This window comes from Osmerus mordax, chromosome 11 (genome assembly GCF_038355195.1).
Source record: "Osmerus mordax isolate fOsmMor3 chromosome 11, fOsmMor3.pri, whole genome shotgun sequence".
NCBI classification, from domain to species: domain Eukaryota; kingdom Metazoa; phylum Chordata; class Actinopteri; order Osmeriformes; family Osmeridae; genus Osmerus; species Osmerus mordax.
Window position 1 is genome coordinate 17,464,103 of NC_090060.1, and position 18,800 is coordinate 17,482,902.

An 18,800-nucleotide genomic window follows, 5' to 3' on the forward strand; every position below is an offset into this window, starting at 1 on the left:
GTAATTTCCGTTCCAAGCGGTTTGTCCCTCCGCCCGCTTTCCTTCTATCCGTCGACCCACGTGTGGATTTTAGTCGAATTTCCACCAGAAATACCAACTTCCAGATTGGACCAAATGGCGTCGTCCTTCGAACAGATGAGAGCAAACGTGGGAAAGCTCCTACGAGGAATCGATAGGTACTTTAACTTGTGAAACACGGCTGGCAAGTGGATGCTAGCTAGCGCTAACGTTAGTCTATTAGCTAATAAGCTATACAGTGGTAGCTAAAATGATCATGTAAAAAATATCTTAATTAATGGCGCATGCACGAATTGTTACAGTACCACCATGATTACAAACAGAAGTCGTCTCTCTTCGTCTCCCTCTGAGATGAACGTTTTTGTTTGTAGCTGTCATGCAAGAGCGCTAGCAGCGAGCTAGTCTGTTGCAGTTGTCAGCTAGCTAATTGCTATCAAAGCTAGCTGACAAACGGCTTTGTGTCGCAAGTTGTTGCCAGACAAATTTAACTATTGTTGCTGTTGTCCACGCCTTGACATGACTGATCTCTCTCCCAGGTATAACCCAGAGAATCTGGCCACGCTCGAGCGGTATGTTGACACCCAGGCTAAAGAGAACGCTTACGACCTGGAGGCTAACCTAGCCGTCCTCAAACTGTGAGTTGTAACCTATGATTAGTAACGGATGATAATCGAATAAAATCACTTTTTAATTGTATAGCTCCTTGTTACAGAGGGCTTCACATACGCTGCACCGTAACCAACCCTCAAGGGAGACAAGGTCAAACTCAGTTAGACGTCTGTCTCACTACCATGATGTGTCCACAGGTACCAGTTCAATCCAGCCTACTTCCAGACGACTGTGACATCCCAGATCCTGCTGAAGGCTCTCACCAACCTGCCACACACAGACTTCACCCTGTGCAAGTGCATGATCGACCAAACACACGTATCCTTTTGGTGCTGTGATGACACCAGTGTCAGTCCCTGATGCTGACTCTGCAGGTACCCTACATGGTCAGCTGACCATCACACCTATCAGTTTCTTGTCTCACACCAAAACTACAGGCAGTAATGTGAAGTTGCCCCTCATGTGGCTGTAACAGCTGCTTCTCCTCTGAGAAGCCGGTCCATGATGGAGTGTGTCTGTGGGGTTTAGTGCCTGTTCACCCACAAGACCACTGGGGTGTTTGGGCCCTGCTACTGTTGGGTGATTACAGCTGGCCTGCAGATGGCGTTAGAACTGATCCCTAATGTGTTTGATGGTGTTACGGTCTGAGCAGGCCAGTCAGGTTTTCTTGACGCCAAACTCAACAAAACGTTTCTTTTTGGACATCGCTGTGTATTTAATAAGTATATTATAGTCCTGGTATTTTACATTGTGTTCATTTAGCAGATGGAACCTGACATTTACATTTAGTAATTTAGCAGACGCTCTTATCCAGAGAGACTTACAGTAAGTACAGGGACATTCCCCCCGAGGAATTGAACCGGCAACCTTCTGATTACCAGCCCGATTCCCTAACCGCTCAGCCACCTGACTTGACCTCTGGAGAGAGTGGCCACTGTCCACCCTGGCTTTGTTAGGGTAATGGTGTGGGGGCCGTACAGGGGTGAGAGGGGTTTGGGGGGGGGACTAAGCCACCTCTTTGGGGGGGGGGGGGGAGAGTCAGCTGTTGGTGGTCAGTGCGTTTCCTTGACTACAGTGTCGCAGCAGGAGGAACGCCCCATCAGGCAGATCCTCTACCTCGGGAACCTGCTGGAGACATGCCACTTCCAGTCCTTCTGGGTGAGACACACGCACACACAGACACGCACACACAGACACGCACACACAGACACGCGCACACAGACGCACACGCATGCACTCTCCAGCATGGAGCATTTGATTGCAGGTTCGAATCCCTCTGTGTGCTTTGGAGAAGTGCGTTTGCTAAATATAAAACATTCTTGTTGTTGTTGTTGTCCACCTCAGACCAGCTTGGAGGAGAACAGGGAGCTGATCGACGGCATCACAGGCTTCGAGGACTCCGTACGCAAATGTGAGGTCAACCATGTAGACGTCTTCAAACCACGTTTTGTATTTCTGTTTTAAAGTGTCTTTGGGTATGAGAAAGTGCTGATTATCTATGAAGGTGTATATATATATATTAAAATAAGATATACAAATGCACATTCATAATATATAATTTACATTATACATGTTTTTAAATGCTTCTTCAGTCACAAAAGACAATACTAAAGTGTTTATGTTTTGTTTTCCTTCCCTCCTCAGTTATCTGTCACGTAGTTGGGATCACCTACCAGAACATCGAGCAACGACTTCTGGCTGAGATGCTGGGAGACCCCTCAGGTAAGACCTACACATATAGACTATATATAGACCCCTCAGGTAAGATCTACACATATAGACTATATATAGACCCCTCAGGTAAGATCTACACATATAGACTATATATAAACCCCTCAGGTAAGATCTACACATATAGACTATATATAGAGCCTTCAGGTAATATCTACACATATAGACTATACATAGAGCCCTCAGGTAAGATCTACACATATAGACTATATATAGAGCCTTCAGGTAAGATCTACACATATAGACTATATATAGAGCCCTCAGGTAAGATCTACACATATAGACTATATATAGAGCCCTCAGGTAAGATCTACACATATAGACTATATATAGAGCCCTCAGGTAAGATCTACACATATAGACTATATATAGAGCCCTCAGGTAAGATCTACACATATACAGACTATATACAGCCAGCTAGACTAGTGTGTGTGTGTATATATACAGCCAGCTAGACTAGTGTGTGTATATATACAGCCAGCTAGCTAGCTATATACACACGCTGCGTTCGAGCTTTTGAGAACTAGGTCAGGCTTCCAACCCGGTGTCCTGTGGTGTGCAGAGACGCAGGTGAAGGTGTGGATGAGTAAGTACGGCTGGACGGAGAACGAGGAGGGGCAGATCTTCATCTTCAACCAGGAGGAGAGCGTCAAGCCCAAGAACATCGTGGAGAAGATCGACTTTGAGAGTGAGTCTTGTCTCCGCAACAGTTTGTAACCAGGGATTAGATAATGTGTCTGATGCACTGGTTTTGACAGTGTCGGTCCTTGCTATAGGCAACATAGGCAGCCGCCTAGGGCGGCAATTTCCCTATTGCATCCAATTAAATTAACCCTCCCTGTCCTTGAGTTTCAAACGGGTGCCAACCGTGGCACATGTCCATGTTGTGGTTGGCGCCCTCTGCTGGCATTAAAAAGTGCCGTTGACATGGTGGGGGGGGGGGGGGGGGAGTTGCTAGGACCGGCACTGGGTTTTGAAGTTTATAAATATCCTATTTCATGCTAAACCTTTGAATACATCTCCTTCCTTCTCCCATAACTCTTTCTGGTAATATTCTTTCCTAGGTGTATCAAGCATCATGGCAACGTCTCAGTAAACCTCACCAACAGCACACCCACAAACACATCGCAGAAGTCAACATTTTCACAATAAATGTAAATTATACTTTCAAACTGTGAGCCTTGGGTGTTTATTTTCACAATCAAGCTTCTTTGAGATGTAGTTAAGTATCCATTTGTGTTGGATGTTTTAAATATTTTTATCAACTTGTACCTCTGGTCGAGATTCTACTTGTTGGTAACGTTGGGTGTTAAGCTGACTGCTACATAGGGATACTCGTTCTGTGCGGAAATGAATTATTCCAGGAAACAAGCATTGTTTCTTTGTTCAGGATTTACACCGCTAGCTTGTTCCAGAACAGAAGCTATAAAGGACGGTGATTCTATCGACTTAAAAACCACAACGGATAACGGCTGTCTGGGGGCCAAAATCACATACCAGTGGAGCCATCGTTTACGCAACCGACTTGTCTGCGCCTGCACTTTTCACAGTTCTGATTTACCCGGGGCGGGGGGAGTTGCACCGTAACATACAGGCTACGTGGTAAAGCGAAACGGCGAATAGCTTAACAGCAGTGTGCAGCGACACTGTTTTACACAGCGGCCAACTTAGAATACAGGTGTGCTGCGTCGAGGGCGTGGCCTTTCTGCAAGGTAGCCTAAATGAGCAGGCGATTGTAGGGAAACGAGCTTCTGTGGGTTGTTGCGCACAACTTAAAACCATACGTTTGTCAAAGGGTTTCAGTTCCTATGTGAGATATTCACACAATTAGATAAAGTTATGAATGACAGGAATGAGAATCCGCCTCCGTCCCCAAAGAAGCAGGAGTCCGTGGAGGCACCGAGTGATCCGCTTGGAGGGTCAGGCCGGTGGTTGTCCTCGACATTCAGTAATTCCAAAAACGAAAACACAATAGTGGATGACAAGCTGTTCGTGGACAGAGACTTTCCAATGGGGGACGTCCTTCAGCCCACTATGATGTGGAGACGCCCGAAGGTAGACTAAAGCCACGGAATTTACCACTAAAATAAGTTCAACATGTTACTGGTTGGTAGAATACCATAAGTGAATAACTTATTGAATTGTTTTTTTTGTTGACGTGGTAACATTTTTGGAGCAATGAATCAGACTGAATCACACACTCGAACGTAACATGAGATATATAATTGCTAGTAGGTCCATTGTGAGATATTTTGCGTTGCTCTTCTAAATGACTCATTTTAAAATAAGGATTTATGTTGCCTTTGGGTAAACTTGTTTCCATGTGTGAGCTAGGAGACAGGGGAGTGGCATTTATGGCATAATGTCCAAAGGCCTACAGTCATAAAAATCGAATCAAAGTTAATGAAGACCTGTGGTCCACGAAAGACAACTAAAGGGTATTTAGTCCCACCCACAGATTATAGTGCATTGACAACTGAGGCCTTTGATTTCTGTGTGTGTGTGTGTGTGTGTGTGTTTGCATGCCTGTACTCGAATGACCAGAGACCACAAACAGATGACAAAAGGTTTTGTCATCTGTAACAACAATGTTAAACTATTACCAGCCAAAAGCCCCAGACTCAAACAGCATAGTTACATACACATCTTCTGTAGAATCATTCTGGCAAGGTAAGTCAATATGCTACTGTTAAGTCTTGGCAGTCAGTGATGTGGACATAAGTCTGAATCTTGGCCAACAGGTCTCAAACCACAGTCTCTAAGTTCCTGGAAACTAATGAGGTCCTGTTTACCCTCACCTCAACCCTACCTGGACACACCTATAGCTAGTGACTAACTGGCTGATCAGATGAATCATTAAGACTGGTAGCTGGATGTGATGCTGGCCCTCCAGTACCAGGGCTGGGGAGACCAGGGCTGGGGAGACCAGGGCTGGAGAGACCAGGGCTGGGAGACCAGGGCTGGGGAGACCAGGGCTGGAGAGACCATCCGCAACGTGACCTTTACGTTTGATCCAGCTGGGTTGTGTTGACGCTGTCGTTCTGGGATTCTTCTCCTGTGAAAATGAAAGACTTTCAACAGCGATGTCTGAACCTGTCTCAAGAAACACTAACACACACACTTGCTTGTTAGACCAGTGTTTGATTTACATTTACATTTAGTCATTTAGCAGACGCTCTTATCCAGAGCGACTTACAGTAAGTACAGGGACATTCCCCCAAGGCAAGTAGTGTGAGGTGCCTTGCCCAAGGACACAACGTCAGTTTGCATGACCGGGAATCGAACTGGCAACCTTCGGATTACTAGCCCGATTCCCTCACCGCTCAGCCACCTGACTCCCTTGTGGGCTGTGATAGATATGATGTGATTATCAGAGATAAGAAGACATGAGAGCGCGCACACACACACGCACGCACACACACACACACACACACACACAGCCCCCACCCCTGCAGTGTAGCTCAGCGAGCAGCTTGTTGAGCCCTGCTGTGTTATCCCTCCAGGATATCTGCCCGGCGCCTCAGTTCATCGTGGACGGAGCCACTCGTATGGACGTGTGCCAGGGCATCCTCAGTAAGACTGCATGCACATCACCTGTCCTGCTCTGCTCTCCTCTCCTCTCTTCAAATCTCATCCTCAGTAAGACTGCATGCACATCACCTGTCCTGCTCTGCTCTCCTCCTCTTCAAATCTCATCCTCAGTAAGACTGCATGCACATCACCTGTCCTGCTCTGCTCTCCTCCTCTCTTCAAATCTCATCCTCAGTAAGACTGCATGCACATCACCTGTCCTCCTCTCCTCTCTTCAAATCTCATCCTCTCCTCCCATCTCCCTCTCCTTCACTCCTCTCTTGTCCTCCATTCTCTCCTCCCATCTCCCTCTCCTCCTCTCCTCCTCCATTCACCTATTCTCTCCAAATCAAGTCTAACCCCCCCTCCCCCCCTCTCTGTGGTAGATGACTAAACCCCCCTCCCCCCGTCTCTCTCTGTGGTAGATGACTGCTGGTTCCTGTCTGCCGTGGCGTCCCTGTCCCTCTACCGCCCCCTGCTGGAGAGGGTGGTTCCTGAGGGCCAGAGCTTTCAGGAGGGCTACGACGGATGCTTTCACTTCCGGGTCTCTGATGTTTCTCCCCTGTCTGTCTTTATGTGTGTCTGTCCTGGTACATCTCTGTGTATGTGTGTGTATCAGTTTTGTTTTGTGTTCTGGTACCTCTAAGTATGTAACGTTGTGTGTGTGTATTTCTGGCAGTGGGAGGAGGTGTGTAACTGTGTGTGTGTGTGTGTAGTTCTGGCAGTACGGCCGGTGGGAGAAGGTGATGGTGGATGACCTGCTGCCCACCCAGGAAGGCAGGCTGGTGTACATGAGCTCCTCAGACCAGCAGGAGTTCTGGAGCGCCCTGCTGGAGAAGGCCTACGCAAAGTCAGTCCCTCAGCGTGTCAGAGTGTGTGTGTGTGAGGGTGTATGTATGAGAGTGTGTGTGAGTGTGTATGTGTGTGAGGGTGTATGTATGAGAGTGTGTATGAGTGTGTATGTGTGTGAGGGTGTATGTATGAGAGTGTGTGTGAGTGTGTATGTGTGTGAGGGTGTAAAAGAAGCCCTCAGGATTTTCTGGGAGGTCTACAGAGATGTGCTGCTCCTGTTCGGAGTGTTAAGAACTGTTGCCAGTGACAACCTTTCTCCCAATCCAAACCCTTCCCCCGCTCTCCCCCCTCCCCCTTCCCCCTATCCCAACCCCCCTCCATCCCCCAGGCTGAAGGGAGGTTACCGGGCGTTGAACATGGGCTTCCCCCACGAGGCCATGGTGGACATGACTGGCGGGGTGACCGAGGTGCTGCTAGTGTCCTCCCTGCCCAGGGACCTGCTCTCCTTCCTCAGACCCCTGCTGGACAAGGGAGCCCTCATCAACTGTGCCAACTCCCAGGTGACCTGAGCCCTCCTGTGTGTGTAGGGTTACAGGAGCGAGGCATGTAGCTTTCGGGTTAGAACGGCTATGGAGGTCATATTTAAATACTTTTTATTTATTTTGCAGATGCCTTTATCCAAAGTGACTTACCAATAGTTGATCTAGAGGGTAAAACCGCATGTGTATTTCTCCAGGGCTCCCTGGAGCAGAGGAACGAGCTGGGGATCATGTTCAGACACGCCTATTCCATCACCGGCCTGGAGCAGGTAACACTGCCCCCGACAACCACAGCAGAGCGACCACACCCTCAAGCTGTCCTGGGTCTCTGCTGTGAACACTGCAGGGAGATGTTTAGTTAGTCAGACACTCACAGCACTGAGCTGCGTGTCCCTGCAGGAGGATGACTGTCCTTCATATCTGCTCTCTTCCTTCTCATCCGCTGTCCTCCCCCTCCCTCACACACCTCCCTCTTTCCTCTCCTCCCTGGGCCTTCCCCCCCAACCTCTCCTCTCCTCCTACTTCTCCCTCCCTCACTCCTCCTTCCCCCCCTCACTCCTCCTCCCCCCTCCCTCGCTCCCCCAGGTGAAGACCAAGAGTGAGGTAGTGGACCTGGTTCGTGTTCGGAACCCCTGGGGCAGGGTGGAGTGGGAGGGGCCTTGGAGTGACAGCAATGGGTCAGCAAACCAGCCAATGAACACTCAAGACCTCACAATAGGGTTACTTGTAATGGAATATTGATTAGTGACACTGTGTGTGGTTGTGTGTGTGGCCAGGCCAGAGTGGAGTAAGGTCAGTGAGGTGGAGCAGAGGCGTCTGAACAGGGTTGTGAAGGACGATGGAGAATTCTGGTGAGGCCTGTCTATCTGCCTGTCTGTCTGCCTGTCTATCTGCCTGTCTGTCTGCCTGTCTGTCTATCTGCCTGTCTGTCTGTCTGCCTGCCTGTCTATCTGCCTGTCTGTCTGCCTGCCTGTCTATCTGCCTGCCTGTCTGCCTGCCTGTTTGTCTGCCTGTCTATCTGCCTGTCTGCCTGTCTGTCTGTCTGTCTGCCTGCCTTACTATCTGCCTGTCTATCTGCCTGTCTGTCTGTCTGCCTGTCTATCTGCCTGTCAGTCTGTCTGTCTGCCTGTCTATCTGCCTGTCAGTCTGTCTGTCTGTCTATCTGCCTGTCAAGAATAATGACTATGAACTTCCCCTCCTTTCTCTCTGTGCTCTCCTGTCTCTCTTTCTCTCCCTCTCTTCTACCTCTCCTCCTCCCCCCACCCAGGATGCAGGTGTCAGACTTCCGTCAGAACTTCGAGATGATGGAGGTGTGCCACCTGACAGAGGAGTCCCTGAGCCGGCCGGGCGGCGCCCAGCACCCCTGGCACTGCACGCTGCATCAGGGGAGCTGGGTGGAGCGCCTCAGCGCTGGAGGATCACCCAGAGGAGGTAGCTGGAGGAGGCCCTGACACACACACACACACACACACATGGGAGAGTTTGTGTATATCTTGGCGTCTGTATACATGCATGTGTGTTCGTTAGGATGCTTATTTCTGTGTGTCTGTGTGTGTGTGTGTGTCTGTGTGTGTGTCTGTGTGTGTGTGTGTGTGTCTGTGTGTGTGTGTGTGTGTCTGTGTGTGTGTGTGTGTGTGTGTGTGTGTGTGTGTCTGTGTGTGTGTGTGTGTGTGTGTGTCTGTGTGTGTGTGTGTGTGCAGGCTGGTACTGGCAGAACCCCCAGTTCCGCCTGACCCTGCTGGAGGAGGACGATGACCCCTGTGACCCCGAGCTGAGCTGCTCCCTGCTGGTGGCCCTCATGCAGAAGCACCAGAGACGCTCCGGGGTCAACCTGGCCATCGCTGTGGACATCTACCAGGTACACACACACACACACACACACATCTACCAGGTACACACACACACACATCTACCAGGTACACACACACACACACACACATCTACCAGGTACACACACACACACACACACATCTACCAGGTACACACACACACACACACATCTACCAGGTACACACACACACACACATCTACCAGGTACACACACACACACACACATCTACCAGGTACACACACACACACACACCTATACCAGGTACACACACACACACATCTACCAGGTACACACGCACACACACACATCTACCAGGTACACACACACACACATCTACCAGGTACACACACACACCTATACCAGGTACACACACACACACACACATCTACCAGGTACACACACACACACACACACATCTACCAGGTGCACACACACACACACACACATCTACCAGGTACACACTCACACACACATTCACTGTGCACTCACACACACAAGCGGGTGCTTAAACTGACAAAAGGGATGTGTGTGTATATCTATATACATATTTAAGTGTGTGTGTGTGTGTGTGTGTGTCAGGCCAGGGCCCCAGGTGGCTACCTGTCCTCCCTGGACCTCAGCCTGCTCCGCCCCGTCCTCAGCAGCGGGGCCTACGCCCCTCGACGGGAGGCCGTGATTCGCGGTCGCCTAGCACCCGGCCATTACGTCATCATCCCTTCCACGGAGCAGACCAATCAGCAGGGAGAGTTCATCCTGAGGGTGTTGACCGAGAAGGGGAACGCTGCGATGTGAGTGTGCAGACTTGTCCTGTCTAGAACTACAACAGGAAGTTCTGTCTAGAACTACAACAGGAAGTTCTGTCTAGAACTACATCAGGAAGTTGTGTCTAGAATTACAACAGGAAGTTCTGTCAACAGACAGACCTCTGACATGTTTGACTAGATATCTCTTACAAGGTGTTACACTGAACAAATACAATATTTTAGGATTAGGATTGACAGACATTGTATATTTATCCTCTTCTGGGACATAAGCAGTTAGAGAAATGATGTGCTCATTTAGCAGACACTGTTATTCTGCGCCCTCTTGATCTGCAGTCAAATACTCTAACCACCGAGCTGACCCACAATTAAATAAGTCACAGACACGGGCAGGACTGCCTGAACATGGACTGTAAACTTGTGTTGTCGACATCCTTCACAGAGACGGTTTAGACATGACTGTTTGCTTCCCTCTGTTCACAGGCCTGCAGACAAGCCTGGGTCTGAGGGGAGCATACCTGAACAGGTACTGGAGATCGAATCAAACACACCCAATGTGTTAGAACTTGCTGTTTGAGCCCAGGTTTATTTGCGTGGGTCTGTTTGTTTTGCAGCCCCTGTCGCCCCACCTGTCTGCTCTACCTTCCACTGAGGAGGCCCGGGCACTCTTTAAGAAGCACTGCAACCAGGTGAGATGACACACACACACACACACGCACACACACAGTGGTTCCTCACGTCCTCATGCTGTCTGTCCTCCCACCAGAAGGGGCAGTGCAAGCCCCTGGAGCTCTACAACCTGCTGACAGAGGCCATCAGAGGAGGAGGTCAGCTGTTAACCTTGAGCATGACACAGCAGTTCTGTACAGTGGTAACATCAGTGGTGTGTGAGTACAGTGGTAACATCATTGGTGTGACTGTGTGCAGTGTTGGCAGGTTGTGAGAAGAGGCTGTCTCTGGAACACTGCAAGAGCTTGGTGGTGTTAGTGGATGTATCCTTTACCCAGCTGGAGGTGTAAGACCTTCCTGTGCCGTCCTGCAGACTGATCACCATCAACATCCAAATGAAACAAAACACACAAAACACACTTGTACTCTGGGTTTGTCTGAGATATCTGAATCTGGTCTTTCATCTAAAAAAACAACAAATTGACAAAACATCAAGGCTTTGGGCCTTTTGTCTGCGGAGGAAACCCAGTTGTTTTGGTTTATGAGCCGCTGCTCTGCTCCCTCCCTGACCCCTTGACCCCTTGACCCCGTGCAGAGCCAGGGTCTGGCCCAGCTGGACTGGACGGCATTCCAAGCGCTGTGGGACAAGATCAGGATATGGACGGTGAGGTCAAACGTCGCGCGATGGTCACTGCTGTAGACCATCTACAGACTCAGATTATGAAGAAACATTTTCCCTGATAGTGTATTGGTGCTCAGAAGGGTGAAGTAGTCACTATTAGCAGCAGTAAATGAAGCTTATTGATTGTTTGCACTTCGTTCAGCGTCCATGTAGTTAAACCACACAAGATACTGAAGTTCAGTGCTTTATTGTACACCATAACAACCTTGGTCCATGGAAGACAGTGGATGAGTCTACATCCATGACCTTCTGATTGACAGGCTCCAGTCACACTGAGGGCAAAGAGAGTTAATAACATCAAACACTTGAGACGTGTCCGATTCAATCATGTCTGAGCTAACCTAATAACTACATGCCTCTTCTGAGTCACTCTACTGGCTTTATTGCATTAGCCTGGGGTGATTCAGAGTTGATTCAGTGGCGTTCAACACAACACCCTGTCTCTCTATGTGTCTTGTCTCTCTCTCTCACTCTCTCTGTTCACTCGACAGCATATATTCCTCAAGTTTGACAGGAATAAATCCCAGAGTTTGGAGTACCCGGAGGTGGCGCCTGCTTTGAAGGCTGCAGGTAAACTTGTCCTCTCCGTCATGACCTCCAGGGGGCGCCAACACTCCGCTCAGTTCACTGTCTCGGTCCACGCCGCTTCCCTCTCAACCGGCAGCGTTGGCATAACTGGGATGTCCAGCCACAAGGGATGTGTCTGGACATCTGTTGATCTGTGTTCGTGTGCTCTGGTCTGGCACAGGCTTGCAGGTGGATGACTTCATCCTGCAGCTGATCGGCCTGCGCTACACTGAGCCGGACATGACCGTCAGCTACCCTGGGTTCCTGTACCTGCTGATGAAGCTGGAGAGCATGATCCGTGAGGGGGGAGGAGGGGGAGGAGATGGGGGAGGGGGAGAGGGAGGGGGATGAGATGGGGGAAGGGGGGAGGAGATGGGGGAGAGGGAGGGGGATGAGATGGGGGAGGAGGTGGGGAAGGGTGAGGGGAAGGGTGAGGGAGAGGGAGGGGGAGGTGAGATAGGGAAGCGGGGAGGATGGAGGGCATGAAGGTGCACAGAGGATGTGGGGAGGTGGGAGAGACAAGGGAGGAGGTGGGGGAGACAAGGGAGGAGGTGGGGGAGACAAGGGAGGAGGTGGTGGAGACATACATGAGGAAAACACATATTGAACAATTTTCTCATCTTCCTTTGACAGGTAAATTTCAAGCGTATGACATGGTGGGAATGGGTACCATATCTATCAGCTACAGACAGGTATGGATCACACACACACTTACACACACACATAATACATACAGTACACACACACTTCCTTCATTCTCATTGGCTCTCTTCGAAGGCCCCAGTACTTGAACCAGTAGACAGATTTAACATCTTATTTTCATAGTGGACGCTCTTGTTATTATTGACTGACTCGCTCTCTGTGTTTTCAGTGGCTTCACATGACGATGTACAGCTGAGCTTCTCCCTCACAGCACCACAAACTTCCTGTTTCTGTGTTTTATTATCGTTTCCGTTTTCAACATTTAACTTTGTGACACCTGAAGTTGTTTAATGCATCGTAATTGCAATAAAGATTTTATATAACTTCATTTTGTTTTTGTCACTTTCTTGGTGATAAACGAGGCGGAAATAATCCTAGCCATAGCAACCGAGCGTCACCCCATGACGTTAATGGTGATAATAATAGTTGTGATATATTTGATCTGTTTACACCGCTTATGTTATTACAGTGTGTCTTATATAGCTCCTTTACCCAGGCTTGTGTCAAGACACTGCGAAGTAGGGCATGTTATTCATTTAGCAGACAGTTTATCCAAACAGAAGTAGGAATTGTGCGTGTACAAGCAGATGATCAGTCCTAACGGTATTGCAGTGGTCAGAGCCAAGAAACAAGACACAGTGAAACAATAACTTATCCTCAACTACAAAATTACATAATTCTGAATTATTACAACCTTCCTAAAATGTTTTTTTGAAACTTTTTCTTTAAAAATGTAAATTCAAAGCCTTTTTTAGGAAAGTATTTTTTCAACTTTTTAACACTTTTTTCCCAAAGTATTGTTTCAAAAATATTTTTTCAAACTTTCAAAACTTTTCTCAAAACATTATAAAAAATAAATAAATTCAACCTTTCAAAACTCTTCAAACCTTTTAAAAAAAACATATTTTTTTCTACGGTTAAAAACTTTTTTTTATGTTAAGCTTAATGGTAGAGGAGAAAGTTATTGTTTCTAAGGAAGCGTTCTTGCAGCATGATGATCGGTGTCTGGGAGAAGAAGGGCCTTGACGTTCGGTATGTGTAAATATCCTTTCTGGAAGCATCCCACTGCTATGATAGTCCTGCTGTATGGGGGGGCAGATGCTGCACATACCAGACACAGGGGGTCTGGGGGGAAAGGAGCAATTTCCTGTTGCGCCATATTTGTTAAGACTTCTGTCAAAACGACAGCATGAATTGTATAGGAAACTGAAGTTTGAAAAGTTGTAGCTGGATTGTTGGCTGCCTACACACAGGCAGACGCGCGCACGCACGCACACACATTGGTCTTTGTAGAGTCCTAAATCCCACATTTAGGATCTTCATACAACAACATCACATGTCGCGATTTATTCACTGTCACTTTAAATTGGCCGGACAAAGGGTGGTAATTCAAATTATAGACAATAAAACCAAGTTAAGTTAGTCATCCAATTTAAATCCTATTTCAAGCCTAATTCATCTGTAGTTTATCTCTCACACAGCAGTCTCACGATACCGAGTTTGTAACGGCGATGTGGTCCAAGGCTCACGAGATTCCTGGGAATCACGTAGAGAGCGATTAGGAATGTGGCACTTCGAGCCCAAACCCAAACCGGACGACCCCACGGTACATCAAAGTGGCGCAAACGGCCCGGCAAACGATCATCACGGTATGCCGGGAGGGGGAGGGAGAGAGAGAGAGAGGGGGGGGGGGGGTCTCGAGCTGGCTGCTGACGGTAATCTACATGGACACACGGGTCCGAGCGTGACCTACTTCCTACAGTGTCGAGGCATCTCAGTCATACACCGCTAGCCTATGAAATTTTGATGGTAAATATAATCCGCCTTACTGCCCTCCCCTACGTGCTAAGGCTGCACACCAGCGGGAAGGCGGAGGAGACTAAAACAGATGCTGCTTTCCTCGATGCACCTGCTCGAACACCGCATAAAAGTAGTGGTGAACCTTCGACAGGGCTCGAGGCTACAGTGATCACGCCAGGAATGATAAAAATCCGAGGAGGTAACGATACAAAAGAGCCAGCATCGCTGGCTGTTAAATTATGCAGGGTGTTAGCCAGCACTTGCCCTGGATAATACATGATAGGGGCGGGGCTTTCATGACCATATTAGATCAGTGGAACAGAAAAAGGGTCGCGTTGCCTGTGGGAACCAAAACAATTGAGAGTTACGAAATAACTGTCAATTTGTGTTGGCCCAAGTCTACGTGGAGAATCCCAACACCGAAAGTGATGTGCTGCGTAGGCTATCGCTTCAAATAAACACGCGGAAGCCGCAGCAAAAAACTCAGTTTTTAACTCTGTAGTTGCTGCGCCGTGAGCCTCCGTTTATTTTGTGCAACGTTCATAACAACGCAGAATTTGAATGTAGATAAACTCAAAGCAATAACATCCTATAAGTAGCCTAATTAAAGTGCCTGGAAACTTTGTGTTGTGTGTCATATCATATGGCCGTTTGAGGGCAGTGTTTCAACGCATTATGAATAATGTTGAACATGGATAGGCTCATATAGCCTAAATATTCATGAGCTATTTGGGCCTACGTAGGCTATTCGAGGTTGTAGGAGCGGCTCGCTCGACCACACCATTCCCTCCTCGGGTGGAGAAGCATTCTTCTGAAACGGGGATTTTGTCAGTGCACGGACCGGATATTCCTGCCCGAACGTTGAAAGCGGAGTGTTGCCGCAACTGGGTCACATCCCGTTTAGCTTTTTCGCTGATAGAGAGAGAGAGAGAGCGAGCTCGGTAGCACAGTTCGGGTGTAGCTGATATGGTAGATTATCACGCTACAAATAATCAAAATCAATACTCGTCGGCCGAACCTCCGACATACATGGAACAGGAAAATGACTGGGACCGGGACCTGCTCCTGGATCCTGCTTGGGAGAAACAGCAGCGAAAGGTAGGAGGAAGAGAGGGAAAATGGCTGGGCGTTGGGAGGGAGAGGTCGGGGACTGATTTGGGGCCCGAGTTTCCAGTTCATGCTTTCAAGCTAGAAACGTTTTTTTGTATTTTTTGTTGTTGTCAGATGTAGACTATTCTTGCCTTGGTGTCGCTATGGTGATACCTTTCCACATGCGTCATTGTCCACAGCAACCTGTATTTTCTCAGCCTAAGATAGAGGGGCAAAGGAGATTTTTCCCCCTCGTCTATGAATGAAACAAAGTACAAAGTATCAGTTGTCTGCAGCTTGGCTGTTGTTTCAGTAGCTATCCCTACAGGCATAAGTTTTCAAAGATAACCGGATGCACGAATGCGGCTACAGCGCAACATTTTCGAATATGTCGTGAAAGGCTGAAATGTCTTGTGAAATTGTGCACCCTTCAGTGTTATCTGATGTCCTGGTTTTAGGCTGATAAGGCAATGACGAGTTTCTTACCTTTTTTTGCTCAATTGCGTCCAACATTTTCGTTGTCGCACTTAGACCTAGGCCTCTACCTCCAAAAATATTTTTAGTCTCACCCCCCCCAAAACTTGTCTTTAATCCCCCTTTTGCCCATGTAGAATCGAGTCCCTGACATTGTGAAATATTTAGAAAACGATTGAGGATAATTCGAGGCAGCTTTGCCCAACAGTGTAGAATAATTCAGGGTGTGTTGCTATGCATCTGACAGACCAGATTTTTTGAATTCCTTTTTCATTCTTTTTTTACTGAAGCGACACATGCATTTGTTCGATATCATAACCATGAGGCCGGCTGCCCTCCCCGTTATTGCCTACCATTTAGACGTGTTTACTTATTGACGGCCAAAGTTCCCAAGAAGATAATTTTTGTAAATGATTTACTTAATATGTAGCCTAGCCTAAAACAAACACAACCCAGAGCCATGTTCATCATCCGCCCCCCACCCAAATCTTGCAGCTGTTTCTGATCCCAACAAACTCACAGATACTCGTCGTTTGATTTGACCGGTTGTTCGGGGGCGTACAGTGTAGGCTACAATGACGGGACATTTATTTGAGCAAAGTCGGGCGGGGGAACCAAGGGCAAATTCCTGCCGCGTTTTCAGCCCTGCTGTGCCGGTTATTGCTTAAACGTCAATGAATTCCCCCCACTAATGTATCAAAGGAGTGTGTTTGTGATTAAATGCATGGAGGCTATGCATAGGCTATCTCAAGCCTACCTATACAATGAGTCTCTTAACATTATGGAATGCCTCGATAAGCCATTGATAAATGGGTAAACAACGTTTTCAATGCCTAGCCTGGTTGAGTCCGGTCCAGAGGTCCAGTCCAGCTACCCTAGTTACAGTTTTACACACGCACCCCAGAGCTCCATCCAGCCAAACAAACATATAATTAAGGATCAGCAACGCCAAAAAATCTGCCACATGCTGCGACATGACACAGTACACCCTATTCTCCATGTCACCGCTTCTGTCGAATGTTTTTATAGTTTAAACAGACGCGAAACACGCAAATCGGACCACCTGACACAGGGAACGCTACACTCCGTTAATGTTGATGTTTTCTAAAGAGCGACAGACCAAGGAGCCGCACAAGTTCTCAGGCTCATGCTCTGTCCTGCTGTGAAACGTAAGGGGTTTAGCAACAGAAGACTGAGGAGTGTTGAAGTGAGACAGTGTTGTTGATTGGTCAGAGGCCTTCCTATAGTCCTCCTCATCCCCTCCTTTCCCTGCCAGTGGAAGTTCTAGAAGACCATTGTAACTTGGGGGGCCAAGCTGGGGCCAGTTGTACTGTTACAGTGGCCTGTTACACTAAACATTGTTGTTGTCACATAGTTTTCTTCCCTGCGGGCATTAACAGGCAAAATACCCTCCCGCCCAAACAACCCCAGTTCCCTACATTTACGCTATGGTATTGAATGTGTGATTGCATGTATGGGTAGGATTCTGATTGTAGTCTGAATAGTGTCACACCCTAGTCTTAAACCAACACACATAAACACTCCTTCCCTCCTCCCCTGGCTCACTCATGCCTCAGTGCCCAGACCTGCACTCCTGTTTGCTGTGGCACCATGACGGGTACAGCACAGTGTGTTCCCAACGCTGACAGTTTTAAGATGCGTCTTTCCCTGACGCTGGCAATTTAAAGATGAATCTCTTGGTGTTTCTGCTTTACTGTGATAGTGACAGCGGAGAGAGACAATTTAATTTAAGATCTGTATATGTTTTGCACCTCCCTGCCACAGTAAATTCCGTGTTTGTATAACATACATGGCGAATAAACCGGATTCTGAGACAGGAAATGTAGGGGGAGAGAGAAAGAGGGGGGAGGGCATGTAGGAAGTGGCCTGGGCCGGAATCTAAACGTGGTCCCTGCGCTAAGGCCTTAACTCTCGTGGTGCGGGCCCTACCTCTGGGGTGACCCTATGCACTGGCAGTTTAACACACTTCTCTGTTGTCAAGGAAACCCAGGGCAGCTGGGAAAGGTTGTGGTGGGTTCTTCAGACTAAAGTTACCCTCCCTCTCCTCCTCTCAGAACACAATCGGAGGTGTTGGTGACGCAACTTGATACAATCTCTGACTCTGTGCATCTGTGGTGTTAGCTAGGACTCCTGGATCCGCACTTCCTGATCTCATACTCACAAGAGTCTGGAGGCACTCTTCCAAGAACCAAGAACACATGTTGGAACTGTGCCATGAGGAATAGTAGTCACGGAAACTGTCGTCGGAACCAAATCAAGCTTTATTTGTACTGCCCTTTTAACAAGCAGTGTCACAGTGGGCTTCACTTACACCCACAATACTGTGGTGTAAAACTCCCAGGAAAACATGTTTAGAAACCTTGGGAGGAGCAGTTCAGTGAGGGATCCCCTTCTCCAGACACTGTTGGTGACGCAGAGAGGAAACCACAGCCTGAACACAATGATGCAGTCAGAATAGAGACAAAATTGAAAATATTCCAAGTAAAAGTTTGGTGAAACACCGATATTCCGAGTTCAGGAGCTCTGGGGTGTCAATCAGGGGAAGACGACAGACTACAGTTAAGGACAGAGTGAGACAGGAATCTCCTAACCTGCCCTATCAGGTCTGTCCTGCTCTGCCCAATGAGGCAATCAGTCCCACAATCACACAAAAGAACAATCGGCCAATCAGTGGCCTTTTAACATGGAAATCATGCCAGGCACTCCCAGTCCACTGTACATTGGGCGTGTGGCAAGCTGTGTGTTCTTTCGTTCCTCCTGTAGAGAAACACAGATTCCAGCTCTTTATCTGAGGGGGAACATCAGCCGGCTTTGCAGACTGTTGTTCTTGTTGGGACCACAACTTGCGTTGCTGGAACCCAAGTTAGCAAGCCAGGTAGTTAGCGAGCCATTCAGTTAGCTAGCTAGTCATTTAGTTGGCTAGCTAGTAGGGGTGTAACGATACA

The 18,800-nt window shown here is 48.1% G+C and overlaps 3 protein-coding genes across 8 annotated transcripts in view; all 3 read left to right on the forward strand.

Moving 5' to 3' along the window:
• Window positions 1-20: 20 nt before the first annotated feature.
• eif3k (eukaryotic translation initiation factor 3, subunit K) lies at window positions 21-3,530 on the forward strand. 2 transcript variants are annotated; one of them, XM_067246151.1, is made up of 8 exons: window positions 21-176; window positions 555-653; window positions 825-945; window positions 1,708-1,785; window positions 1,972-2,038; window positions 2,272-2,349; window positions 2,921-3,046; window positions 3,423-3,530. In XM_067246151.1, exons 1-8 carry the CDS (start codon window positions 115-117, stop codon window positions 3,452-3,454), a joined length of 663 nt encoding a protein of 220 aa, XP_067102252.1. In that variant the 5' UTR covers window positions 21-114; the 3' UTR covers window positions 3,455-3,530. The 2 variants fall into 2 exon arrangements, with proteins under 2 accessions (XP_067102252.1, XP_067102253.1); XM_067246152.1 differs by having other exon boundaries at window positions 1,711-1,785.
• Window positions 3,531-4,093: 563 nt separating this feature from the next.
• Window positions 4,094-12,777, forward strand: zgc:85932 (uncharacterized protein LOC405875 homolog). Of its 3 annotated transcripts, XM_067246992.1 has the most exons (20): window positions 4,094-4,413; window positions 5,862-5,931; window positions 6,354-6,472; window positions 6,645-6,778; window positions 7,109-7,280; window positions 7,457-7,528; window positions 7,845-7,936; window positions 8,036-8,110; window positions 8,527-8,690; window positions 8,960-9,117; window positions 9,670-9,878; window positions 10,335-10,377; window positions 10,466-10,540; window positions 10,618-10,678; window positions 10,779-10,843; window positions 11,116-11,184; window positions 11,694-11,772; window positions 11,951-12,067; window positions 12,403-12,461; window positions 12,641-12,777. In XM_067246992.1, the coding sequence occupies exons 1-20, from the start codon at window positions 4,198-4,200 to the stop codon at window positions 12,665-12,667; spliced, it is 2,076 nt and encodes a 691-aa protein (XP_067103093.1). In that variant the 5' UTR covers window positions 4,094-4,197; the 3' UTR covers window positions 12,668-12,777. The 3 variants fall into 3 exon arrangements, with proteins under 3 accessions (XP_067103093.1, XP_067103094.1, XP_067103095.1); XM_067246993.1 differs by lacking the exon at window positions 11,951-12,067; XM_067246994.1 differs by lacking the exons at window positions 11,694-11,772; window positions 11,951-12,067.
• Window positions 12,778-15,076: 2,299 nt separating this feature from the next.
• The window catches only part of actn4 (actinin, alpha 4), a 34,274-nt gene continuing 30,550 nt past the window's right edge, over window positions 15,077-18,800 (forward strand). For 2 of the 3 annotated variants that reach the window (XM_067246991.1, XM_067246989.1), the window contains exon 1: window positions 15,078-15,369. In XM_067246991.1, coding sequence (XP_067103092.1) covers window positions 15,238-15,369 — 132 coding nt within the window. In that variant the 5' untranslated portion in view covers window positions 15,078-15,237. Of the gene's footprint in view, window positions 15,370-18,800 lie in introns of all 3 variants that reach the window. The other variant, XM_067246990.1, reaches the window with a different exon arrangement.

What these genes read in the sequence shown, in the direction of transcription:
- zgc:85932 (XM_067246992.1), top strand. Translation starts at nt 4,198, where the DNA reads ATGAATGACAGGAATGAGAATCCGCCTCCGTCCCCAAAGAAGCAGGAG. An exon ending in CCTTGGAGTGACAGCAATGG is followed by an intron (nt 7,937 to 8,035) that starts GTCAGCAAACCA and finishes GTGTGTGGCCAG; the next exon opens with GCCAGAGTGGAGTAAGGTCA. An exon ending in AGAGGCCATCAGAGGAGGAG is followed by an intron (nt 10,679 to 10,778) that starts GTCAGCTGTTAA and finishes GACTGTGTGCAG; the next exon opens with TGTTGGCAGGTTGTGAGAAG.
- eif3k (XM_067246151.1), top strand. Translation starts at nt 115, where the DNA reads ATGGCGTCGTCCTTCGAACAGATGAGAGCAAACGTGGGAAAGCTCCTA. An exon ending in CGAGGACTCCGTACGCAAAT is followed by an intron (nt 2,039 to 2,271) that starts GTGAGGTCAACC and finishes TTCCCTCCTCAG; the next exon opens with TTATCTGTCACGTAGTTGGG. An exon ending in GATGCTGGGAGACCCCTCAG is followed by an intron (nt 2,350 to 2,920) that starts GTAAGACCTACA and finishes TGTGGTGTGCAG; the next exon opens with AGACGCAGGTGAAGGTGTGG.